Consider the following 27517-nt stretch of genomic DNA (forward strand, 5'->3'; position numbering starts at 1 on the left):
CACATGCATAAGGAGGCACACACATCTGTAGTTCATTTGCAGTGGCTAGATGCCCTGGCACACCCATTCATTCTCCCTCCCTCCCCCCCCCCCCCCTGCCTCTTGGGAACTATTTACACACACACACACACACACACACACACACACACACACACCAGACATGCCTATAGCCTCTAATCCTAATACTTGAGAAGCTGAGACATGAGGATTGATCCTGTTTCAACAAAACAATCAATCAACAAATAAATAATGAAAACAAAATTGCCATGTGAGTAGAAAGAAAAGAGAACTTTGCAGCCAGCCTTAGGAGCAAATGCAATCTGCCCCCTGGTGAAGAACCACAGCTCTAGATCTCAGAAGGAGAAAAGCAGAGATTTGTCAACTACTCAGAGACATTTAATTTATTTTGAAAATCTTGGTTTTTTTTTTTTACTACATCATGTGTGTGGTTTCTTGATTCTTTGTCCATTCTTTGTGTGTGTGTGTGACTTTTTAAAAAAATTTTATTAACATTTTCCATGATTATAAAAAAATATCCCATGGTAATACCTCCCCCACACACTTTCCCCTTTGAAATTCCATTCTGCATCATATTACCCCCCACATCTCAATCATTATACTTACATATATACAATACCAACCTATTAAGTACCCTCCACCCTTCCTTTCTCTTCCCTTTATATCTCCCTTTTAACTTACTGGCCTCTACTAGTAAGTATTTTCCTTCTCACACAGAAGACCAGTCATCTGTAGCTAGGATCCACATATGAGGGAGAACATGAGGCACTTGGCTTTCTGCGCCTGGGTTACCTCACTTAGTATAATGCTTTCTAGAGCCATCCATTTCTCTGCAAATTTCCTAACTTCATTTTTCTTTACCACTGAGTAAAGATTGTATAAATTGTATAAATGTGCCACATCTTCATTATCCACTCATCAATTGAGGGACATCTAGGCTGGTTCCATTTCCCAGCTATTATAAATTGAGCAGCAATAAACATGGTTGAGCACGTACTACTAAGGAAATGAGATTATTCCCTCGGATATGTGCCTAGGAGTGCTATAGCTGGGTCATGTGGTACATCAATCTTTAGCTGTTTTAGCAACCTCCACACTGATTTCCACAATGGCTGGACCAGATTGCATTCCCACCAGCAGTGTAGGAGGGTTCCTGTTTTTCCAAATCCCCGCCAACATTTATGATCATTTGTTGTCATGATGGTGGCCAATCTGACAGGAGTGAAATGGAATCTCAATGTAGTTTTAATCTGCATTTGCCTGATGACTAGTGACATAGAACATTTTTTAAGATGCTTATATGCCATTCGTATTTCTTCCTTTGAGAATGCTCTATTTAGCTCCATTGCCCCCCCCCCCCTTTTTAAATTTTATTTATTAGAGTCAGAGAATGAGGGGGAGAGAGAGTGAGAATGGGCATGCCAGGGCTTCTTGCCACTGCAGATGGAACTGGGTCCTTTGGCTTTTTATTATTTTATTTTTTTAAATTTTTATTAGCATTTTCCATGATTATAAAAAAAAATCCCATGGTAATTCCCCCCCACCACTTTCCCCTTTGAAATTCCATTCTCCATCATATTACTTCCCCATCACAATCATTATACTTGCATATATGCAATATCAACCTATTAAGTACCTTCTTCCCTTCCTTTCTCTTCCCTTTATGTTTTCTTTTTAACTTCCTGGCCTCTGCTACTAAGTATTTTCATTTTCACGCAGAAGCCCAATCATCTGTAGCTAGGATCCACATATGAAAGAGAACATGTTGCATTGCCCATTTTTTGATTGACTTGTTTGCTTCCTTATTACTTAACTTTTTGAGTTCTTTGTATATCCTAGATATTAATCCTCTATCAGATATATAGCTGGCGAAGATTTTTTCCCATTCTGTAGGTTGCCTCTTTGCTTTTTTCACTGTGTACTTTGCAGTGCAAAATCTTTGTAATTTCATGAGGTCCCAATGATTAATCTGTGGTTTTATTGCCTGAGCAATTGGATTGTATTCAGAAAGTCTTTGCCAAGACCAATATGTTGAAGAGTTTCCCCTACTTTTTCCTCTAGCAGTTTCAGAGTATCAGGTCTGATGTTAAGGTCTTTAATCCATGTGGACTTAATTCTTGTGCATGGCGAGATAGAAGAATCTATTTTCATCCTTCTGCAGACATATATCCAGTTTTCCCAACACCATTTCCTGAAGAGGATGTCTTTTCTCCAATGAGTATTTTTGGCATTTTTATCGAATATCAGGTGGCTATAGCTACCTTGGCTTAGATCTGGGTCCTCTATTCTGTTCCACTGATCTGCATGTCTGTTTTTGTGCCAATACCATGCTGGTTTTGTTACTATGGCTCTGTAATATAGGTTAAGATCAGGTACGGTGATACCACCAGCCTTATTTTTGTTGCTCAGTATTATTTTAGATATTTGAGTTTTTTTGTGACTCCAAATGAATTTTTGGATTGTTTTTTCTATTTCCATGAAGAATGCCTTTGGAATTTTGATAGGGATTGCATTAAATGTGTAGATTGCTTTAGGTAAGATTGCCATTTTCACAATATTGATTCTTCCAATCCAGGAACAAGGGATGTTTCTCCACTTTCCAGTGTCTTCTGCAATTTCTCGCTTGAGAATTTTAAAGTTCTCATTGTTGAGATTCTTTACTTCCTTCATTAGGTTTATTCCAAGGTACTTTATGTTTTTGGATGCAATTGTGAATGGGAGTGATTCTCTGATTTCATCCTCTGTGTGTTTGTTGTTGGCATGTATGAAGGCTACTGATTTCTATGTGTTTATTTTGTATCCTGCTACATGTCTGTAGATTTTTATGAGCTCTGACAGTTTGCTAGTAGAGTCTTTGGGGTCCTTTATATATAGAATCATGTCACCTGCAAATAATGATAACTTGATCTCTTCCTTTCCAATTTGCATCCCTGTTATGTGTGTCTCTTGCCTTATTGCTATGGCTAAGACTTCCAAAACTAAATTAAATAAAAGTGGGGACAGTGGACACCCTTGTCTTGTTCCTGATTTTAGTGGAAAAGCTTCCAGTTTTTCCCCATTTAGTAATATGTTGGCTGTAGGCTTGTCATAAATAGGTTTTATTATATTTAGATATGTTCCATTTCCAGTCTCTGTAGGACTTTTATGATGAGGGATGTTGGATTTTGTCAAATGCTTTCTCTGCGTCAAATGAGATGATCATGTGATTTTTGTCCTTCAACCCGTTTATATAATGTATAACATTTATAGATTTTCGTATGTTGAACCAACCCTGCATCTCTGGGATAAAACCTGGCCAGGGTGAATGATCCTTTTGATATACTCTTGTATTCTGTTTGCCAATATTTTGTTGAGAATTTTTGCATCTATGTTCATGAGGGACATTGGTATGTAATTTTCTTTTTTTGTTTTGTCTTTGCTTGGTTTTGGTATCAGAGTGATGCTGGCCTCATAGAACGAGTTTGGTAGAATTCCTTCTTTTTCTATTTCCTGGAAAAGCTTACGAAGCAAAGGTGTTAGCTCTTCCTTATGGTCTGGTAAAATTCAGCAGTGAATCCATCAGGGCCTGGGCTTTTTTTAGTTGGGATATTATTGATAACTGTTCAGATCTCCATACTTGTTACAGGTCTACTTAAGTGATTAATCTCATCTTGATTTAATTTAGGTAGGTCATGCAAATCAAGGAAATCATCTATTTCTTGCAGATTTTCTTACTTTGTGGAGTATATGCTTTTATAGTATGTCCCTATGATTTTTTTTAATTTCTCTGGAATCTGTTGTGATGTTACCTTTTTCATCTCTGATTTTATTAATTTTTATCTCTTCTCTCTTTTAGTCAAGTTTTCTAAGGGGTTATCAACTTATTTATGCTTTCAAAGAACCAACTCTTTGTTTCATTAATTCTTCGGATTTTTTTTTGTTTGTTTCTATTTCATTAATTTCTGCTCTAATCTTTATTATTTCTTCCTGTCTACTGATTTTTAGTTTGCCTTGTTCTTCTTTTTCCAAGGCTTTAAGGTGAAGCATTAGGTCGTTTACTTGCAACCTTTCTAATATCTTAATATAGGCACTTAAGGCTATAAATTTACCTCTTAGAATTGCCTTCATTGTGTCCCAGAGGTTTTGATATGTTGTATTCTCATTATCGTTTGACTCTATTAATTTTTTGATTTCCTTCTTGATTTCTTCATTGACCCATTCATCACTTAGTAGTGTATTGTTTAGTTTCCATGATTTTGTGTATTCTCTATAGCCTTTCTTGCTACTGATTTGTAGTTTAATTCCATTGTAGTCAGATAGACTGCAAGGAATTATTTCAATTTTCCTGAATTTGTTAAGATTTGCTTTGTGTCCTTATATATGGTCTATTTTAGAGAATGTTCCATGTGCTGCTGAAAAGAATGTATATTCTGCAGCCTTTGGATGAAATGTCTTGTATATATCTGTTAGGTCCATTCCTTCTATGACCTCATTTAGTCCAGATGCCTCTCTGTTTATTTTTTCCAGGAATGACCTGTCACTTGATGAGAGTGGGGTGTTAAAGTCACCCACCACCACTGTGTTTGGTGATGTCTGTGACCTTTGTTCTAATTGTGTTTGTTTGATGAATTTGGGAGCCCCCATGTTAGGTGCATATATGTTTAGGATTGTAATGTCCTCCTGTTGGAGTGTGCCCTTAATCACTATAAAGTGACCTTCCTTATCTTTCTTGACCAACGTTGGACTGAAGTCTACCTTGTCTGATATTAGGATAGCAACCCCTGCTTGTTGTGTAGGCCCATTTACTTGAAACACAGTTTTACAACCTTTTTCCCTAAGATAATGTCTGTCCTTTGTAGAAAGGTGAGTTTCTTGGAGACAACAAATTGTAGGATTCTGCTTTTTAACCCAGTCTGCAAACCTATGTCTTTTTGTTGGGGCATTGAGGCCGTTGATATTAAGAGATATTATTGAAAGGTGTGTATTTATGTTTGCCATTTTTTTGTGTGTGGTTCCGGTTTTACCTTTGCTTTCTTGTGTTAACTAGTATTTGAGTATTGCTTGTTTTTTCCAGGTTCCTTATATGTTTGCTTTTCCTTTTCTTCAGCATGGAGGATCCTATCAAGTATTTTCTATATAGCTGGTTCTGTCTTCAAATACTCCTTTAATCTGCTGTTGTCATGGAATGTCCTTATTTCTCCGTCTGTTTGAATGGATAACTTTGCAGGATAAAGTAAACTTGGTTGACAGTTTCAGAACTTGGAATACACTACTCCAAGCCCTTCTGGCTTTTAAAGTTTGTGTTGAGTAATCTGCTGTAATCCTGATGGGCTTGCCTTTGTAGGTAACTTGATTTTTTATCTCACTGCTTTCAATACTTTTTCTTTGGTTTGTGTGTTTGGAAGTTTGATTATAATATGGCGAGGAGAGGGTTTTTCCAGGTTTTGTCTGGCTGGGGTTCTAAAGGCTTTCTGTATCTGCATTGGCACCTCTTTCCCAATTTGAGGGAAGTTTTTTTGTATGATTTTGTTGAAGACGCTTACTATGCCTTTGGAGTGGAAATCATCTCTTTCTCCTATGCCCTGAATTCTTATATTTGATCTTTTTATAGTGTCCCAAATATGTAGAAATTCCCACTCATACTTTTCTATAAGTTTGTCTTTCTCTTTGTTGGACTATATTAGATCTGCCACCTGGTCTTCTAGCTTAGATATTCTGTCCTCTCCTTCATCCATTCTACTGTTGAGATTTTCTAGAGTTTTTTATTTCATTAACTGTGTTCTTCATTGCTAGTAATTCTGACTGGTTTTTCTTTATTATTTCTATTTCCTTGTATATGTCTTGTATTGCCTTCTTTATTTCATTAAATTGGTGTCCTGAATCTTCTTTGATTCCTTTGATTTCCTCTTTTAAGTTCCTCTTTGACTCCTTTGATTTGTTCTCTGACTTCTTGAACATGTTCACAATCATTCTCTTGGTATCTTTCTCAGGCATTTCCTCTTACTCGTTCTCACTGGAGGTCATTTCTGATGCATTAATACTGTTAGGTGGATTTATATTGTCTTGCTTTTTAGTGTTTCGTGTGTTATAATGTATATATTTTTGCATCTTGGATTAAGTTAATGCTTGGATTTTCTAGCTAGCTGGGTATTCTTAGCTGTATCAATTGATTTGATGTTAAATATCTTCAGGGTAGGGGCTTAAGGTGTTAGGTGTGGCTCTTAAGACTCTCAGAGAATCTAGAAAGGTATTCCTAAGGGTTGAGTTTCCCTGCTGTGGGAGTATTCAAGTAGGCTGAGTAGAATAAAATACAGGTAGATTCTGAAATTTAACTAAACACTGTACACATTCAATCAAAAACCACAACGAGTATGTATGCAAGAGTAGTTATTATAACAACCAGATCCTCTATCAACAAAGGGGTTAAGATTTCTGGTCTGTTGAGGGTTCCAAGTCAGCTTGTGACCAAGTGAGACCCTTCCCTGGTGCAATCCCAGTTACCTTGGATGATTTTGGTCTCAGTCAAGTTGCTGCCTGTCGTTGGGCTGCTCTTCTGATTTCTGGAGCTGGGCACTGGCTTTTCCTTCGGGGCAAACCCAGCCTGGCAACTGTGGCCGTATAGATCAACACCCCCGCTGCTGGAACCGCACCTGTTGCTCCTGAACCTGCTGCTGCTGGATCTGTTGCCGGTGCTGCTAAAGCTGCTGCTACTTGGCCTGTTGCCTCGGCTGGGTCCACCACTGCTGGTATTGCTTTAGCTGCCACTGCTGGATCCTCTGCTGCTGCTGCTAGATCTGCGACTGCTGCCTCTGAAGCTGCTGCTGCTGGATCTGCTGCTGTTGGGGCTGCTGTTACTGGTGCCAGAGCCGCTGATGTTGCTGCCAGACTCTGCCCCTGCTTGGGTCCCGCTGTTGGCTCAAGTTGGCGTGGCCGGGTCCCGGGACTGCTGCTCTGTTTGCTGGAGCTGAGCACAGGTGGTGGGGGTGGAGAGGGGGCCACAATTATTCTAGTCTCTCGCTATACCACGTGTCCTTCTACCTTGTGATCTGCTCCTCCGTTGCTCACTGACGCTCTCCCTTTATGTTCTTGAGTTGCAGGGAGAGAGATCGAGAGGAACTGATCACACACAGACAGTGATATTGTGGATGATGATGGGCACAGTTTTCCTGGCTGTCTTCTCTGAATATACATTTACTGTCTTAAAGAACTTTTTTTTTCCAAGTTTAAACTTTTACACAATATACATCATTAATAGCATTTAATAGTACAAAACTTGGCATTGTTTTTTATGACATGTATAAAAAGAACATGTTAGGAAACATTTTTCTTTTTGAGGTAGGTTTTCACTCTAGCTCAGTCTCACCTGGAATTCACTATGTAGTCCCAGGGTGGCCTCGAACTCATGGCAATCCTCCCACCTCTGCCTCCGAGTGCTGGGATTAAAGGCATGTGCTATCACACCCAGCTCAGGAAACATATTTTTTCAGAACATGAGCCATAAGCATAAAACAGCTAGGGTACTTAAGTGCAGCAAGTTAAATTGACATTCATGAGCATGTTCTCTTTACCCTTTTGTAGTGTTGAGATTTTTAGAGAGCCCAATGTGTCTCTTGGCATCAGCATTGTTGGTGGACAGACTGTGATAAAACGCCTGAAGAATGGGGAGGAGCTTAAAGGAATATTTATCAAACAAGTTCTGGAAGACAGTCCTGCAGGAAAAAACAATGCGCTTAAAACTGGAGATAAAATACTTGAGGTAAGTGGTGTTAAAATACTGTTTTTGCAATAAGATACTGCTTTGGAATATGATTGTGTCTATGTAATAAGCACTTAGCCAGAAGACCTATCTCCATGTGTTTGTCTGCGTGGGTATAATTGGTGAGATCTGTTTATTTATATCCCTTAGTATATGTGTGTGCATATATATATGTATATGTGTGTATATATGTTATACATGATTATGAATGAGTTTATCAAGCTTGTGGGAAGGAGCTAATAAAATATTCAAAGAAGAACCTCAGTTGATTTGAAATAAAATTTTAAAAAGTATTTATTTGCAAGAAGAGAAAGAGAGGGGTTTCAGAGTGAGTTTCAGGGTAGTCTGAGCTAGAATGAGACCCTGCCTCAGGGAGGAAAGTGGCTAGAGATGGCTGTGTGGTTGGAGTGCTTGCTTGCTAAGCCTGACTGTCTGGGTTCGATCCCCCAAATAAATCCAGATGCACAAGGTGACAACTCTGATACTCAGGCTTGCTTGACCAGTGGCTTATTCACTCAGCCGCCATGTCCGACCCCCTGGGTACTTCTTAAGAAAACATAGTTTGATAAATCCCCAAGTTCTGATTTATAATTCTAGGAAGTTTGTTTCAGATATAATTCTTAGTTTAAGGGAGAGGCAGTAGAAGTCCAGAACTCCTCCCATACACACTCAAAATCCAGAAATACTCCTCCCATACTCAGAGTAAAAGTTCAGAAAGACCCCCCACCAAACACACATATACTCAAAGTAAAAGTTCAAAAAGACCCCCACAGACACTCGGAGTCCAAAAAGACCCCCTCATATGCACACATATATTCAGAGTAGAAGTCTAGAAATCCCCACCACCACCTCACACATTAAGAGTTCTGTACAGGTGATAGATGGCTTACCGCCTATCACTGTTGGTGAGTTACATGTTGTGGTAGTCTTTGATAGGACTACACAGGGAACCTGGGCAGGGCTGTTGTGGCAGTGTGTTTGTCCAGTGTTTGTTTTCTTGAAGGTGAGACACAGTTCCCTGAGCATGGTCTTCTGAGCCAGCAAAGCACTGTTTAGGTCAGCCTCCTCTGGGGCGGGGACCGTGATCTCACAAGATTCTAGCTGTTCTCATACACATGACAACACACAGGTTCTCCATGCCATTCTAATGATGCCTTTCTAATCATCATCAATTGCTTCTGTGTTTTAGGTATCTGGCATAGATTTGCAGAATGCCTCCCATGCAGAAGCAGTTGAGGCCATTAAGAATGCAGGAAACCCTGTGGTGTTTGTGGTTCAGAGCTTGTCGGCTACTCCAAGAGTAAGTTGGTCTCCCTGCTTCCAAAACCTTGAACAATGCTATCTCTATCTGTGTATCAGACTTTTGCTTCCAAATATATTTCCATATATTCTTTTTTTTTTTTAAATTATTTGCTTTTTTTGGGGGGGGGCGGTTTCAAAGTATGTTTGCACTCTAGGCCATGCTGACCTGGAATTACTATGTTGTCTCTGGATGGCTTCAAACTCAGCGGACTTTCTACCTCTGCCTTCCAAGTCCTGGAATTAAAGGCATGCGTGACCAAGCCCAGTTAATCATATATTCTTTTTGCTTTGCCATGTATTTATTAATTTTTTATGTTTTGGTTTTTCAAAGTAGGGTCTCACTTTAGCCAGTTTGACCTGGAATTCCCTATGTAGTCACATGGTGGCCTTGAACTCACAGTGACTCCTACTTCTGCCTCCTGAGTGCTGGGATTAAAGGTGTACACCACCAATGCCCAGCTGCCGTGCATTTTTCATTGATAACTTCCATAATTATAGACAATGAACCATGACCCCCCCTTTTCCCCTTTACAAGTCCACTCTCTATAATATCTGCTCCCACTCTAAATCAGTCTGTCTTTTATTAGATGTCATCATCTTTTCCTCCTATTATGAAGGTCTTGTGTAGGTAGTGCCAGGCACTGAGAGGTCATGGACATCCAGACCATTTTGTGTCTGGGAGATTGCATTGTTAGGAGTCCTATCCTTCCTTTGGGTCTTAATATTCTTTCTTCCACCTCTTCTGCAATTGACCCTGAGCCTTGGACAGTGTGATAGAGATGTCTCAGTGCTGAACACTCCTCTGTCACTTCTCTGCACCATGGTGCCTTTTGAGTCATCCCAGTGGTCACTGCCATCTGAAAAGAGAAGCTTCTCTAAACAAAAGTGAGAGTAGTATTAATATATGGGTATGAACATTAAGAGAAGTGCTTAAAGGGAAGTTTGGTGAGCATAATAAATCCATTTAACTAGACAACAGTAGGCATTAGACTACTAGGGATCATCATCTCCCCCACCATAGGCTTTTGACTGGGTTTTCAGTACCAAGCATATATTCCCTCCCGTGGAGCAGTGTCCACTGTTGTTTATCACTGCTGATGACTTCTCTCTCCCATAGGGCTGCATGCAGTATACCTTTTTCCAGCCTTCTGTCAGCTGGTCCACATTGAGGAGGTTTTCTTTTCTTTTTTTTTTTTTAATTTGATTTATTAGTTTTCTTTTCATCAAATACAGGCAATTTGGTACCATTGTTTAGGCTCATCTATGATCTATCCCCTCCCATTAGACCCTCCTTGTTGATGTAAATGGGTCGTGCATTGTGGAGTTAGTCCCCAGTTATTGGTATGCTAAATGTCTCTGCAATTCATGACCCAACATGTGAGTCTGACATTCTTTCCACCCCCTCTTCCGCAAAATTTCCCTGAGCCATGTTGGGTTCATTTTTGGTCTGCTTCAGTGCCGAGGTGTTGGGGGCCTGTGAGGCTCTGGCTCTCTGATTTGGTAGGAGTTGATTTTTCTCTGCGTTGGTCTCCTTCCCCTTTGTGCTGGTATCCGGTTCACAGGAAAACATCACCCTTGCTTGTTTTGCCAATTGTCCTTAGTTTCAGTTGGGCCCCTTTTGAAGTATGTTGATCCATAGGATCTGCATCTATCTGAAAAAGAGAAGCAGATTCTCCAACGGAGAGTAAGTTAGCACCCAGAAAATTGAAATAACACTTACTTTTTTGATAGACAGTTTGATAGGTGTAGGCCCTCTTGTACCCCATGATTGATGATAGCTTGATATTGTAGAATGGGCTTGTGTTTGGGTATGGTTCTGACTTGTTTCCCAGCTCCAGCTATGGGTCTAGTACCACTGAGTGGATCAGTTAGCCAAATAAAGAGTAGTTGGTTCCTTACCATGGCTGTGTGCCACTATTGCACTTATGTGGGCATCACGTCAGGTTATTTGTTGCTAATTAGATTAGACAATGAGTTGCTTGGACAGATAGTGGTCATTTCCCCTAGTTGCCCATGTAGCACCTTCTGGCACTAGACACGCTGACTGTCTGGGGACTGACTCTCACCTGGCTTCCAGCCATGCCGTTCGATTTTGCATATCAGCTGCATATGGAGTCTTCAACAATAGGGTCTTACCACTGGCCTTTGGTGGGTCATCAAGTACTCTGACAGAAGTCTGTCATTGTTTTGGGAAACCTTGTAGGTTTCTCTGATCAAAAGCTCATTGTGGATGGTAGCCCTAAGCTGGAAGTGGGGGTTACAGGTCAGTGCCACTAATAAATTGAGGAAAAACATAACTAATATACAAGAGTTAGAGAGGAGAGAGATAGAGGGGAGAGGGAGGGAGGGAAGATGTAGAAGATTTAGGTTAGTCTTGATCCTACCCTCTCCAGTGTCCTGTGGTTCAGGTGTTTCCTGTAAAGGTCTAGTGAAGGTTCAGCCATTTGGTCTGACTTTTAGGAAGTAGAATTTTATGGTACCAATGCTGTTTGGGTCCAGATTACTGTTTTCCACCCTTCGATGCCCTCCCCGCCTTCCCTTCCATCCTATTGTCTAGTCCATGAGGTGCTTGCTGAGTATGTAAGGTATCTTGGGTAGATTCAGGTTAGGTGTTGTAGATGAGTGAGACTATGTGTCTTTTTTTTTTCTGTGATTGGGTAAGTTCACTGAGAATGATCTGTTCCAGGTTCAACCATTTTTCCTTAAATTTCTTTGTGTCATTTTTTTCTTACTGCTGTATAGAATTCCATTGTGTAGATATACCACATCTTTGTTATCCATTCTTCTAATGATGGACATCTGGGTTGATTCCAGCTTTTAGCAATAACGAATTGAGCTGCTACAAACATGGTTGAGCAAATCTCTCTGGCCTTTGGTTTGAAGGTTTTAGGGTAGATGCCCAGTAAGGGTATAACTGGGTCTGTTGGTATTTCGGTTTTCACCTCAACTCCAGCTTCATTCTCAGTGACCTGAAGCTGAAGCATGTTCTACATGTTCTCATTGTTACATAGCTATATCATTAGAAAGAGTAGTGTCTCTAAGAAGGTTTAGTCTTAAACTTCAACTTCCTTTTATTTTACTCCTGATTTTGACCTGCTATTCAAATTTAAGTCATGACAAATTTAAGTCCCTAACTATGAAGTCAAACAGATTTTCAAAAAAATTTTTATATATTCATTTCCAAAAGGGGGGTGGAGGGAATGAGAAAGGACTTGCCAGGGCCTCTTGCTGCTGAAATGAACTCCAGGCACATGTGATGCTTTGTAGGCATATGTCTTAAGCAGTAAACCCTAGACATATTTTCAATTCTTTGATTCCCTGTTTACCAGCTTTACTAACATGGAGCAAGTTACTTCACTTTTCTGAGCCAATAATTTTGTTTACGAAATGCTTTGCACTTAAAAAGGGCCAAGTATAAAAACATTCTAGGTCTCAGTGGATGCTGTGTCTAATTAAAGCATGTAAACCCAAAGTTGTTGGTAACACAGCTTTTTTCTTTGCTGTCTACTTATGATTTGAATGGAAAGAATGACAGTCTTGGCTGGGGGTCAGCGTGTTGGGCAAAGAACTTGCTGTGCAAGTGTGAGGACCAGAGTCCAGATCTCCAGCACTACATAAATTCAGATGCAATAGTGCTTGTCTGTAATCCCTGCGCTCCTACAGTGAGATGACAGATGAAGACAGCAATCATGGCGTACACATGCACATGCACACATGTGATGCTTTAGCCTTAACAGTTGTCCTTTGTAATTATGCATTGATGTGGAGCTCTGATGCAAAGTTTTTAATGCCAAGATATATACATTATGTTGCAATGTGCAGCAGAAATATCACCCTTCAATTCTATAAATGAAAGCAATATTTTGCTTTATAATGGAAGACAGCTGTTCAGTACAGAAGCATCTCTGAATAGTAGAAAAACTGCATAATTAATAAAGTTATTTCCTCTGCAGTAATGTAGTTCTTTTCAAACTTTTATATGTTAAGGTGTATAGAAAATAATGTTTGCATGGAAAACTGGACAAGGTGTTTGGCTGCTCCAGTGCTGGGGGCTTTTACAGGATGCTTCAGCAGCTGGAGACCTGTCAGGACACAGGAAGCCACAGGAGGCCACAGTCAGCCCACTGATGCGGCTCACTCTCGTGGGAGCCCATGGCAGAGTCCCAGCCTTGGTCCTGTCAGGCAGCTGCCGGGGAGGCCTGTGCATTTCATCGTCAGGGCTAACAGAGGGTGGTAAACAGGATGAAGTCCTCTTTCATAAAATGTCAAAAGTTGTTTTTGGAGTTCACTTGACTCTTGCAGTGTTGCAGATGTAGGTAGGCCCATTGCTTTTATTTCTGGAAAGTTCCTTCACTTGGAGATTTGGCCAGATGATTGTTTGCCAAATGGTGCTTAGAAAGAAACAGTTTTGAGTAAAAATGAGTCAGCCAAATTAGAACTTTTGTTTGGCCAACCAACCCTTAATGCTCTGCCAAAAAATATCCAGAGCATTTAAATAGGTTATAAAGAAAAATGAAGGCAAGGCTTTCAGTCTTGCTTTGGCTACTGAGCTGAAACAGAAATTTTTGTCTGGCTGACATGAACAGTGCAAATTTCTCTCAACTGTTCAGAAAAGGCGTATCTCTTCAGAATCACGTCATGCTTATAATACTTGTCCTGTGTCAAAGAATGGCCTGGCACACTGTGCACATTCTGTGGTTCTAGCCCCAAGTGGGTATTCAGCTGATGGTGTGAGTATTGCGTTGCAACCTTGTTTCGTGGCAGAGTGATTCCTGCCAAATGAGGGAGATCGATCCTTCAATGTCTTTGGAACAAGTGCTGTCTTTGGCTTGATTGCTGTAAGTCCTTGCAATCAGCCCGGAGTGAAAGATGTCAGCAAGAGCCTTCGGTTTCATCATCGACTTTGTAGTACTCGCAATGGAACTCAAGGCTTCATGCATGATAGGCACAAACTGAACCATGGAATTAAAGCCCCAGTGCTTGTTAATTTACTTTGTACTATTTTCCAATGCTAGTGATCAAACGCAGGGCCTCCCATATGCTGGGCAAGTTTTTAATAACTAACCTCTAACCTCAGCCCCTAATATTTATTTTGTGACAGGATCTTGCAGAGTTGCCCAAATTTGCCTCACACTTCCAGTCCTCCTTCCTCAGGCTCCAAAGTAGATAGGACTACAAGTATAGATTGCCTTATCCATGTACCTTAAATAAAAAGTTTACATTAATTTTTAAAAAATATTTATTTGAGAACGAGAGAGGGAGGGAGGAGAGAAAGAAGCAGATAGAGAGAGAATGAGCACACCAGGGCTTCTATCCATTGCAAATGAACTCCAGATGCATGCACCACTTTGTACAGCTGGCTTTACATGGTTACTGGAGAATCAAACCTGGGTTTTAGAATTTGCAAGCATGCGCCTTAACCGCTGAACCATCTCTGTGGCCTAAATTGTCGTTTTGTTTTTAACTTTTTTTAATTGACAACTTCTATAATTACAGACAATAAACCATGATAATTCCTTCCCCTCTCTCACTTTCTCCTTCACAAATCCACTCTCCATCGTATCCCCTCAGTCTTTCTATTAGTCCCTCTTTTATTTTGATGTCATCATCTTTTCATCCTATTATGAGGGTGTTGTGAAGGTAGTGCTAGGTACTGTGAAGTCATGGATACTGAGGTCAATTTCTGTCTGCACAATTGCATTGTAAACAGTTCTACCCTTCCTTTGGCTCTTACATTCTTTCTTCCACCTCTTCTGCAATGGACCCTGAGGCTTGGAAGATATGATAGAGATATTTTGGTGCAGAATACTCCTCTGTCACTTTTCAGCACTCTGGTGCCTTTTGGGTCATCCTATTTGTCACTACCATCTGAAAAAAGAAGCTTCTCTTAACAAAAAGTAAGAGTAGCATTAATATATGGGCGTGAATATTAAGTAAAGTACTTGCAGGGAATACATGCATTCAGTGAGACAAGAGCAGGCTCATGACCTCCTGCCATAGGCTTTTGATTAGTTTTTTAGTATCACGTATGTATTCCCTCCCATGGAGCAGCCTACCATGGAGTGGGCCTCCATTACAGTAAGAGGGCAGTTGGTTTCCTCCATGGCAGACATGCCACTATTGTACCTGTTTGGTCATTTGGCCAGGTTGGCCAAACTCAAGGCGAATAATGTCCAATTTTGTTTATCACCACTGATGACTTCTGTCTCCCATTGAGCTGCATGCAGTGAAGCTTTTTTCAGCTATTGGCTGGTCTAGAGGGAGGGTGTTTTCAGCTCAGCTCTAGCTTGATTTCTCAGTGACCTTGCAGCCCAGGCATGTGGAGTCGTCAGCAATATGGTCTTACCATCTATTTCTGGTGAGAAACCAAGAGCCTTGGCAATGGCCTGTAGTGTTTTGGGGGCAACAGGGACTTCCCTGGCCAACAACTCACTGAAAGGTATCCCATTCCTGATATTGAAATTTTTGTAGTAACAGTCTATGGATTCTGGGTGTGCCGTTATCCAAAAAAGTAAGTTTCTATATGGTTTATTCACAACATTTTGAATTTTGATTAACCCTCCCCCCACCCTTTTTTTACTCAGTTTTTCCCCCTGACCTCGCTTAAGCCATTAAACCCCAAGTAAACTGTTCACCTACATGTGCGTGTGTGTGTGTATGTGTACATATATAAAGTCATTCCCTTAAGTCATTCTATTTCCTCCCTCCCTTATAGCCCCTTTATAGCTTACTGGCTCTGCTACTGACTTTTACTCCAACTCACTAGACATCTGACTGTGTGGCTTTTGTAGCTGATTTTTAAGAGGAATGTGGAAGGACTTGAAACCTTGACCTAAGAGATGCCTTGCAGTGCTGTAAGTACAGCTTGATGGACTATTCTGGTCAGAGTTGAAATACCTGAATGCAGTAAGAACTATGGACTGTGAGGTTTGATCTGTGAGGGTGAGAAAGAGCTTTGCCTGGACTTGGCTAGAAGTTTGTGTGAGAAGCTTGCTCTTATGCCCATGTCTTGAGTTGTGCAGGGTTGCTTTGCATAGAAATGAACTGGTGTGAGCAGAGGAATATGGCACAGAAAGAAATCTTTAGCTGAACTACAGCCCGTTCAGCTGCAATTGAGAGATAACAACCTTTGAGACTGGGCCAGCTGACCTGCACTGCAGCAACAGGAAGAATGTAGACTCTTTTGAAGGGGTCTGAGAGGTCAAGGAGTGTCCTATACTTTCAAAGTCTGCTTTATTCCCCCCTGGATTAACAAATTGGCACCCTGCCTGGTATTGTGGAATATAAGAAATGCAGGAAAGAGATGGTAATTGAGTTTGCAACATGGTCTTGTGTTTTGGAAACGGTCATGAGCAGTGTGAACCAGGTTTGCTGGCTGCTAAGGAAAGCTGCCTAACCTGATGAAGTTTTCCAGGACTTTGAGTAGCTGAGCTAGAGGGGTGGAATTGGAACTCCAGAGACCTGTTGCTGGTTACAATTATCAGACTTGGAGAATTGTCAGTAACTAGAGTTGTTGGACTTGAAGCTACGGAGTTTGATGTTTGCCCTGGTTGTTTTAAATCTTGTATTGGCTAAATATTTCTTTGTTATGCCCAATGCCATCTTTTGCAGTGTGAATGTTTATTCTGTGCCATTATGGTTTTTTTGAGGTTATTTTGGGCATTATGGCTCAGTTAAAAGATCTTTAACTAAGGGGGCTTTTAAAGTTGGATGAATATTGCATTTTACATCTTGTATAGTTATCAGTTTATGGGGGCCAGAGGTGAATGTGGTGGTTTGATTCTGAATGCTTTGTTCCCAGCTGATGGAGATTTGGGAATTAACACCTCCTGGAGAGAGTATATTGTTGGGGGGTGGGCTTATGGGTGTTATAGCCAGTGTCCCTTTGCCATTGTTTGGCACAGTCTCCTGTTGTTGTGGTCTACCTTATGTTGGCCAGGGGGTGATGTCCACCCTCTGTTCATGTTATCATTTTCCCTGCCATCATGGAGCTTCCCCTTGAGCCTGTGAGCCAAAATAAACCTTTTTCCCACAAGCTGCTCTTGGTTGAGTGATTTCTACCAACAATTCGAATCTGACTGCAACACAGGTCAAAACATTTGTAGCTAGGATCCACATGTGAGAGAAAACATGTGATGTTTGCCTTTCTGAGCCTGGGTTACCTCAGTAGGCATAATCCTTTCCAGATCCATTCATTTCCCTGCAAATTTCATAATTTAATTTTTCTTTTCCACTGAATAGAACTCCATTGTGTAAATGTGCCACATCTTCCATTGGAAAATCTAGGCTGGTTCTATGTACTAACTACTGTGAATAGAGCAGCAATAAACATAGTTGTGCAAGTATCTCTAAGGTAGTGAGAAGAGTCCGTAGAATATATGCATAGGAGTGATAGAGCTGGGTCATATGGTATAAATCTCTTTTTAACTGTCTCATGAGCCTCCACACTGATTTTTACAATGGCTGGACTAGATTACATTCCCACCAACCATATAGAAGGGGTCCTCTATTTCTACATCCTCGCCAGCATTTATTGTCATTTGTTTTCTTGATAATAGCCATTCTGACAGTAGGGAGGTGGAATCTCAAAGTAGTTTTAATTTGTATTTCCCTGATGGCTAAGGATGTAGAACATATTTTATATGTTTATATACCATCTGTATTTCTTCTTTGAGAACTCTGTTTAGTTCCATAGCCCATTTTTTAATTGGGCTGTTTGACTTATTATTTAGTGTCCTGAGTTCTTTGTATATCCTAAATATTAACCCTTTATCAGGTGTATAGCGGGCAAAGATTTTTCTCCCATTCTGTAGGTTGCCTCTTGACTCTATTCCCAGTGTCCTTTGCTGTACAAAAGGTTTATAATTCATGAGATCCCAGTGGTTGATTAGTGGTTTTATTTCCTGAGCAATTGAGGTTATATTCAGAATATTATTGACTATGTCAGTATGTTGAAGGATTTCCCCTACTTTTTCCTCTAGCAGTTTCACAGTTTCAGGTCTAAATGAATTTTTAAATAAATTATGTACCCATTCTCTTCCTCTCTCTGCCTCTTTTCTCTCTCTCTCTCTCTCTCTCTCTCTCTCTCTCTCAAAAAAATGGTCTTTGATCCATTTGGACTTAATTCTTGTGCATGGAGACAGATAAGCATCTGTTTTCATCCTCTACATACAGATATCCAGTTTTCTCAGCATAATTTGTTAAAGAAGCTGCCTTTTCTCCAGTGAATATTTTTGTCAAAAATCAGATGACTGAGGAGGGTACTTAATAGGTTGATATTGTATATATGTAAGTACAATGATTGTGATGGGGTGGTAATATGATGGAGAATGGAATTTCAAAGGGGAAAGTGTTGGGGGGGGAGGGAGGGAATTACCATAGGATTTTTTTTATAATCATGGAAAATGCTAATAAAAATTTTTAAAAAATCAGATGACTGTAGCTGCCTGGATTTATGTCTGAGTCCTCTATTCTGTTCCATGGATCTATGTATGTGTCTTTGTTCCAGTACCATTGTGTTTTTGTTACTATGGCTCTACAGTATAGCTGAAAATCATGTATGGTGATACTGCCAGCCTTATTTTTGTTGCTCAGTATTATTTTGTCTATCCAAGGTTTTTGTGCTTCCAAATGAATGTTTGTATTATTTTTTGTATTTCCATGAAGAATGCCATTAGATTTTTTATGGAAATTGCATTAAATATGTAGATTGCTTTTGGTAAGATTGACATTTTCACAATATTGGTTCTTCCGATCTAAGAACAAGGGATATCTTTCCATTTCCTAGTGTCTTCTGCAATTTCTCACTTGAGTGCTCTAAAGTTTCCATTGTAGAGATCCTTCACTTCCTTGGTTAGGTTTATTCCAAGGTACTTTATCATTTTTGGGGGGAGCTATTATGAATGAGAGTGTTTCCCTGATTTCATCCTCAGCATGTTTGTTGTTAGTATATAGGAAGGCTACCTATTTTTCCTTGTCTCTCTCTACGTGTGTGTGTGTGTGTGTGTGTTCTGTATCCTTCTGTATTGCCAAAAGTGTTTATTAGCTCTAATAGTTTGCCGGTAGAGTCTTTAGGTTCCTTTATGTATAGAATCATATCTCTCAGTAAGGTTAATTTGATCATTTTCTTTCCAATTTGTATCCCTTTTATGTGTGTCTGTTGTCTTATTGATATAGCTTATTGCTATTGCTATGGCTAAAACTTCTAGTACTATATTAAATAAAAGTGGGGGCTGGAGATATGGCTTAGCACTTAAGGCATTTGCCTGTAAAGCCAAAGGATTCTGGTTCAGTTCTCCAGGACCCACATAAGCCGGATGCTCAAGTGGGCACATGCATCTGGAGTTCGTTTGCTATGGCTGGAGGCCCCTGGTGTGCCCATTCTCTTCCTCTCTCTGTCTCTTTTCTCTCTCTCTCTCTCTCAAAAAAAAAAAAAAAAAGGTGGGGAAAATGGACAGCGTTGTCCTATTTCTGATTTTAGTGAAAGACCGTCAAGTTTTTCCCCATTTAGTATTATGTTGGCTGTAGGTTTGTTATAAATAACCTTTATTATGTTGAGATATGTTCCTTCTACTCCCAGTTTCTCTAGGACTTTTACCACAGAAATTATATTAATCAGTGCTAGAAAAATACTAGTAACTATGCACATGCCAACAGTGACAGTGAGACAGGTACTGTGCATATGCCATGTGCTAGGTAACATTCTTTATCCAAGACTATAGTGACAAGTAATATAAATTATCAAGTAACTAAAATTCCTTATATCTTTGGTAATTAAGTTCACTCACTATTGAAATCTTATTTTGGAAAATGAAATGTTTGGATAACAGTGCTGTGACTGTTTTTTCTTCATCATTTTCACTCTGGATTCATATATAAAAACCTGTGGATTTCTGAGATAATGTCAGAGTTAACCAAGTGGTTATTGTTTAAAAATAAAGGAAGATGAGACAAGGATGTAGCTCAATGCCAGGCATGCCTGGGTTGTATAACAGCAGTATAGACAAAATAAGCCAATAGGAAATGTGATACAGCTGAGCGTAATGGTGTCCACCTCTGTGGCATATACCTGTAGTCCCGTGGCAGGAGGATCATAATCTTCAACTGGCTAGTTTAGGTTATATAGCAAGTTCCAGTACAGCCTGAGCTACAGACTGAGACCCTGTCTCAAAAAAAAAAAAAAAAAAAAAAACAAATAAACTGGCCAAGTGTTGTAGTGCACACCTTTAATCCAGCACTCAGGAGGGTTCCAGATCAGCCTGGGCTAGAGTGAAACCCTGCTTCAGAAAACCAAAAATGAATGCATAAGTAAAGAAATAAATTTAACCTCCTTGCCTCCCCCAGCAAACAAACAAACAGTGCCATACCACCACCACCACCAAAAAAAAAAAAAAAAACAGGAAGGAAGGGAGGGAGGGAGTAAGTTGGTTTTTCTTGTTGGTTTTTTTTTTTTTTTTTTTTGGTTTTCCACAGTAGGGTCTCACTCTTGCTCAGGCTGAGCTAGAATTCACTATGTAGTGTTAGGGTAGCCTTGAACTTCTGGCGATCCTCCTACTTCTGCCTCCCAGGTGTTGGTGTTAAAGGTGTGAGCCACCACGCCCAGCTGTTTTGGGCTTTTTGAGACTGTCTGGCCATGTATTCCAGCTACCTGGAAGTTGTCATCCTCATGCCTCAGCCTCCCAAGTGCCAGGAATGCTGATGTGTATGTCCTACCCTTCACAGGTTGTAGATGATGACACTTGAATTCTTGTTCCGGTTCTAGGTCATTGCTAATGTGCATAACAAGAGCAACAAAACTGTCAGTGACCAGGACCAAGACATCCAAGAAAGAAAAGAAAAGGTAACGCAACTCTCTTAAGCTTCTCAGTAGTGGTTTGGTTTGTCCCCAAACAAGCAAGCAGCAACAATGGAAGTGCCTGTAAAGAGTTCAATGAAGGATAACCCTTTGACTTAAGGAAGTATGAATCTTATTTGTGTTTTGTTAGGAATGTGGGTTTGTGTCTTCCATGTGAGAAAAAAATTTTAATGCTTAGTCCATTCTCTTTATTTTTTTAAGGAAATGGGTGATAACTTTTAAAAAATTAATTACTTAATTTCTTTCAGAGAGAGAGAATGAATGGGTATACCAACATGACCTGCCACTGCAAATGAAATCCAAATGCATATGCCACTTTGTGCATCTGGCTTTATGTGGGTATTGGGAAATTGAACCAGGCCATCAGGCTTTGCAAGCAAGTACATTTAACCACTGAACCATATCTCCAATCCCACTAAACCCATTTTTAACTAGTTACTGAACCATTTAGATTTTTTAGAGTCATCCTTGGTTATAGACTTTTTCTAAGAATATTGATATGTAAGTTTACATTTTTTTTGGTACAAAGTTGTTCATGTATTGTCTTAACTTTTGTGTCTATTCCATCTGTCTAGCTCCTTTTAAATTCTTTATTATTTTTGTTTTTGTGGGGGTGTGTTGTGCTGTATGAGGGTGTTGTGTGATGTGTGTTGTGTATGGATGTGTCTGTGCTCTTGCACCTCCCGTGTGTTTGCCTGTAGCAAGGTACTCTTACCTCTAATAACTGGAATAGAAAGAACATCAGGTGTTCTCTCCATTGTCCTTCCATCATTCCTACTTAAGCCAGAGTCTGTTACTGATCCTAGAACTTGCTTTGCTGGGTGTGTTGGTATATGCCTTTAATCCCAGCACTCCGGAGGCAGAGGTAAGAGGATCACAGTGAGGTTGAGGCGAGCCTGAGACTATATATTGAATTCCAGGTCAACCTGGGCTAGAGTGAAACCCTTCCTAAGGGGAAAATGGGGGGAGGGAGGGAATTACCATGGGTTATTGTCTATAATTATGGAAGTTGTCAATACAAAGATAAATAAATAAATAAAAATAAAACACACAGAGAGAAAGAGAGACAGACAGGAAGGAAGGAAGAAAGGAAGGAAAGAAGGAAGGAAGGAAGGAAGGAAGGAAGGAAGGAAGGAAGGAAGGAAGGAAGGAAGGAAGGAAGATAGATAGATGTTACCAGAGCTTGCTGTTGTTTTCATGAACTATGGCAATCCTGGGGATCTCTATTCCCTTATAGGACTATGGTTATGGTGCATATTGGCATGTATGCCCAAATGTTACATGGGACTAAATATCAAAGTCAAGAATTTCCTCAGGCCAATATACTTGCATGAGAAGTGGTCTTAAATTCTGAGCCATCTCTCTGCCCCTCTTTTTAAATTCTTAATATAATTACTTGCCATATCTTTTATTATTTTATTTATTTGCACATATGTTTGTGTGCATGGCAAAGTACCTGTCCAGCTTTACATGTGTGGATGGAGAGGTACCTGGCTTTTGCAAAGGTTTGTAAGCAAGCACCTTTAACCATTGAGCCATCTCCCTAGCCCCTGCTTTGTCTTTTTGTTGATTAACTTAAAATATGTTTTTGTTTTTATTTTTAGAGAGCGAGAGACCAAAAGAGAGGGAGAGACAATTGGCACACTAGGGCCTTAGCCACTGAAATCGAGCTCCAGATGCTTGTACCATCTAATGGACATGTGTGACCTTACGCTTGCCTCATCTTTGTACATCTGACTAACATGGGATCTGTAGAGTCAAACATGGGTCTTTAGGTTTTGCAGGCAAGCACCTTAAGTACTGCACCATCTTTCCAGTCCTAAAATAAGTTTTCGTTTAATTTTTCCTTTAAGAATTAACTTCTGGGCTGGAGAGATTGCATAGCATTTAAAGTGCTTGTCTGCAAAGTCAAAGGACCCAGGTTTGATTTTTTTTTTTTAGGACCCACATAAGCCAGATGCACAAGGGGGTGCATATGTCTAGAGTTTGTTTACAGCAGAAGGAGACCTGGTGTGCCCATTTTTTTTCTTCTCTCTCTCTCTCTCTTCCTCTGTCTCTCTCAAATAAATAAAAGTAAAAATATTTTTTGAAAAACTAACTTCTGCTGGGTGTGGTGGTATACACCTTTAATCCTAGCACTAGTGAGGCCTAGGTAGGAGGATTACTGTGAGTTCAAAGCCATCTTGAGACTATGTAGTATATTCCAGGTCAGCCTGGCCTCACATGAGACCCTACCATTGGTGGGGGGGACAATAAAGCTAACTTGTATCTGCCTTTTTCATTATGCTACTTTTTTCTCATCTTTTAAAGTATGTGTACTATCGTATTGTGATGTGCATATGTGGTATAACCACGTGTGTATGTATGCATGCATGTAGATGCTCACATGTACAGAGGACAGCCAATGTTCTCTATCACTGTTCTTCCTATTTCGATGAGACAGAGTCACTCACTGACCCTGGAGTTCACTGTGTTTCTGTTACACTGGCTGACTAACAATCATCCTGTCTATGTCCTAATCAGGTGTTTTAGTGTATAAAAGTTTAAAATATATTGAAAAGTGGGCTGGAGAGATGGCTTAGCAGTAAAGCGCTTGCCTGTGAAGCCTAAGGACCCCGGTTCGAGGCTTGATTCTCCAGGTCCCACGTTAGCCAGATGCACAAGGGGCGCATGCGTCTGGATTTCGTTTGCAGTGGCTGGAGGCCCTGGCGCGCCCATTCTCTCTCTCTATCTCTATATGCCTCTTTCTCTCTCTATCACTCTCAAATAAATAAATAAAAAATGGACAAAAAAATTAAAAATATATATATTGAAAAGTAAGACGAAAAGGAAACAACAGACTCCTGTGGGAAAAGGGGATTCTAGAACTGGAAAATCCATCAACCTCAGTGGGAGCTGAACTTTTATCAATGAGGGCAGCCTTGCCATCCAGAGTCCCTGATTGGTTACCTTAAATGAAGGTGGAGATGTCGGTTGGCCCCTAATACATCCAGTACTGCACTGGTCTCAGAAAGCCTACCAAGCCAGCCCATGGGGAGAAAATTTCACTTCAGCCAGGAAGAAGAAAGAGAAAGTGGGGTCATACTCTTTGCTATAGTACTCTTAAATTCTGAGCCATCACTCCACCCCTCTTATTAAATTCTTAATGTAATTATTTGCCATATCTTTTATTATCCATTTACTTGCATGGATGTTTGTGTGCATACCAAAGTCCCTGACCACTGGAAACTAATGCCTGTCTAGTTTTACATGTATGGATGGAGAGTTGAACCCTGGCCTTTGCAAAGTTTTGCAAGCAAGTGCCTTTAACCATTGAGTCATCTCCCCAGCCTCCTATCAAGGCTCTTTTATCCCTATCTGTCTGCCTAGCCAAGGAAGACTGTCGAGCTTCTATAGGTTGTCATACCCTTATTCTATCGCCTACATTAAATACAAACACAGAAATGCAAAATGTATTTGCCCATTTGTGAAGGGACTATAGTTTCCATTGGATCCAGGACAGGTTCTAACACCAAACAAAAGGGTGAAAAGAAGCTAACAAGCACATTCTCTGTTACTTCTCAGCCAGTAGTCCCTCCATCTAGAATTAGCACAGAGAAAACCTTTAGCACCAAACAAATGCTGCCAAATGGCCAGAACATAATGGCTACCAATGGGGAACAAGTTAATGTTTAATGGCTTAGGTGTAGAGCACTAGACGAAGTATCATAAAAAAGCACACAGGATTGGAGAGATGGCTTAGCGGTTAAGGTGTTTGCCTGCAAAGCCATAAGACCCAGGCTTGATTCCCCAGGACCCACATAAGCCACTGCACAAGGTGGTGCATGTGTCTAGAATTTATTTACAGTGGCTGAAGGCCCTGGCATGTCCATTCTCTCTCAGTCACTCTCACTCTTTCAAAAAACAGAATAAAAGTTAAATTTTAAAAAAAATCCCCACAAAGCTGGAAATTTAAAAAATAGAAACAAACAAGGGAAAAACCAAGGTTCTGTTATCACTCAGCTTTTACCGTGGGAGCCAAAAAATCATGTAAATCGATTTAAACAGCTCATGAGTTGCATATCGGAGGCAGCACCATTTAATTAGTTTTAGAAGGTGAGTGGACTTGAGCATCTCGGTGGGACTTCCACAACTGTCATGTAGTTAAAGTAAAACTACAAACATGGCTCATAAAATTATGCAAAATGTGCAGGTGCCTAGTGTTTATTTCATGCACTGATGAGGGAGCTGACAGAATGTAGAGAATAAAGTGTAATGGCTGAAAGAATGCTACAGATTCAAGTGTAGATATAAAAAAATTAGTGTCTTGGGCTGGAGAGTTTGCTTAGTGATTAAGCACTTGCCTGTGAAGCCTAAGAACCCCAGTTTGAGGTTTGAGTCCCTAGGACCCACATAAGCCTTGTGCATGCATCTGGAGTTAGTTTGCAGTGGCTAGAGGCACATACATTCTCTCTCTCTCTCTCTCTCTCTCTCTCTCTCTCTCTCTCTTTCTCTCTCTCTCTCTGCCTCTCTCTGTCCTTCACCTGTTGCTCTCAAATAAAAATAAATATTTTTAAAAATGTAAAAAAAAATCAGTGTCTTCCAGGCAGGAAGCTATAATGTTGGAGTTACAAAGATGACCATTTGGGTCTCTACAGACAAAAGTCATGGGCAGGGGTGGGGGAAAATAAGAAGTTATGTGCAGTGAGTGCTATTGAGTGAGAATCATGTATATCTGTGCCATTATTTACAGGTTCATCTGTATGGGATCCTAAATAGCACAAGAGACTCTCAGTTATTTAGACACCCAGCAAATACTCAAGAAAGGTCTCCTGAATGCCCAGGGCTGTTATTAAGGTCTATCCTCATGGAGATTGTAATCACCTGGCCTCCTTGTATATCCCTTGTTCCAGTTTTCTGTGTCACAAGGAGAGTCTGGCCTTGCACACACTCTTCTTTCATTTCAGCAGAAAGATGCCTTGGTACTAGGTACATGCCTACAATCCCAGCCCTTAGGAGGTGGAGGCAGGAGAATGGTTTCAGCCTGAGCTCCATAGGGAGATGCTAGAAATGCTGAGGTAATTGACAATCCTGTTTAGGCTATAGGAAGATCAGGGCATGTTTATCTTGTCTTCTAACCAAAGAGTATTGATAGAAATAACACAATAAGTCATTTGTGCAAACCTCCCCTTAAATGTATTTTTACATGTTCTTGAAAGGCATTCATATCTTTCAATGTTTTCAAATCTGCATGTCCCTGTGTAAGATACCATCTTTGTCATTGAATAACCTGGTTCTGAGAACAGGGTTTACTGAAAAAAATATTAATTTGAGTATACTTTCACTTGCCTTTTCCCCCCACATTTAAGAGACACACATCTGTCACATCCTTCTAGTTTGTTTCTTTGGAGGGGGGATGGGTACTTTGGCTTTGATGGCATCTCTCCAGCCTGTTCTGTTTTCCTGTTACTTAATAAATCTTTCATATTTGTATTCCTCCTCAATCATTCTTGTATTTTAATTGATTAGATATTGCCTTTAAGAAATATGGGTATATTTTCTTTTATGGATTCCACTGTTGCAGTCAGGTTCACATTGCTGGCAGAAAATACCTAACCAAGAGCAGCTTGAGGGTAAGAAAAAAGGTTTATTTTGGCTTACAGGCTCAAGGGGAAGCTCCATGATGGCAGTGGAAAACGATAGCATGTGCCGAGGTGGACATCAAAGTTTATGGGGACATGTGAATCAAACCACCATATTCCACCCCTGGCCCCCATAAACTGATAACCATACATGATATAAAATACCATGCAGGGCCTGGAGAGATGGCTTAGCAGTTAAGCACTTGCCTGTGAAGCCGAAGGACCCCAGTTTGAGGCTCAATCCCCCAAGACCCACATAACGCCAGATGCACAAGGTGGCACATCTGGAGTTCAAGGTTGTTTGCAGTAGCTGGAGGTCCTGGCACACCCATTCTCTCTCTCTCTCCCTCTTTCTCTTCCTGTCTATTGCTCTCAAATACGTAAAAATAACAAAAAATAAATAAATAAAAACACAATGCATTCAGACCAATTTTAAAAGTCCCCATAATTCTATCAATCCTAATGATGTTCAAGCATTCCCATAGTCCGTGGTCTTTTAACTAAGCCATAATACCAAAAAAAAAAAAAAAAAAACCCACCTATAATGGCCCAGAATAGACATTCACACTACAAAAGATAGCATTGGGCATGGCAAAGAAATATTCAACCAACACAAGATTTAAAACAACCAGGGCAAACATCAAACTGTAGCTCCAAGTCCAACAACTCTAATCAGGGACAAATCTCCAAGTCTGATAATTCCAACCAGCAACAAGTCTCTGGAGTTCCAATTCCACCCCTCCAGCTAGGCTACTCACAGTCCTGAGTCCTGGAAAACTTCATCCAGGGCCAGCAGCTCTCCTTAGCAGCCTTCTCATGATCCCAGGATCTTCCCTGGGTCTCCAGTACAACCCACAGTTCATCCTCACAGCCGTATCAGGTCTCCACACAGGCAATTCAGCAAACCTGCTAGACACTGTCCCTGGCTGATTCCAAAACATAAGACCATGTTGCAAATTCAATGACCCTCTCTTCTTTGCATTTCTT

The 27517-nt window shown here is 40.3% G+C and overlaps 1 protein-coding gene across 7 annotated transcripts in view; it reads left to right on the forward strand.

The window, feature by feature from the left end:
• Patj (PATJ crumbs cell polarity complex component) overlaps positions 1–27517 on the forward strand; it is a 430613-nt gene that overhangs the window by 174919 nt on the left and 228177 nt on the right. For all 7 annotated transcript variants that reach the window (XM_045148899.1, XM_045148905.1, XM_045148902.1 and 4 more), the window contains exons 24-26: positions 7576–7753; positions 8943–9053; positions 20817–20894. In XM_045148899.1, coding sequence (XP_045004834.1) covers positions 7576–7753; positions 8943–9053; positions 20817–20894 — 367 coding nt within the window. The remainder of the gene's footprint in view (positions 1–7575; positions 7754–8942; positions 9054–20816; positions 20895–27517) is intronic.

This window comes from Jaculus jaculus, chromosome 5, assembly GCF_020740685.1.
Source record: "Jaculus jaculus isolate mJacJac1 chromosome 5, mJacJac1.mat.Y.cur, whole genome shotgun sequence".
Taxonomy (NCBI): domain Eukaryota; kingdom Metazoa; phylum Chordata; class Mammalia; order Rodentia; family Dipodidae; genus Jaculus; species Jaculus jaculus.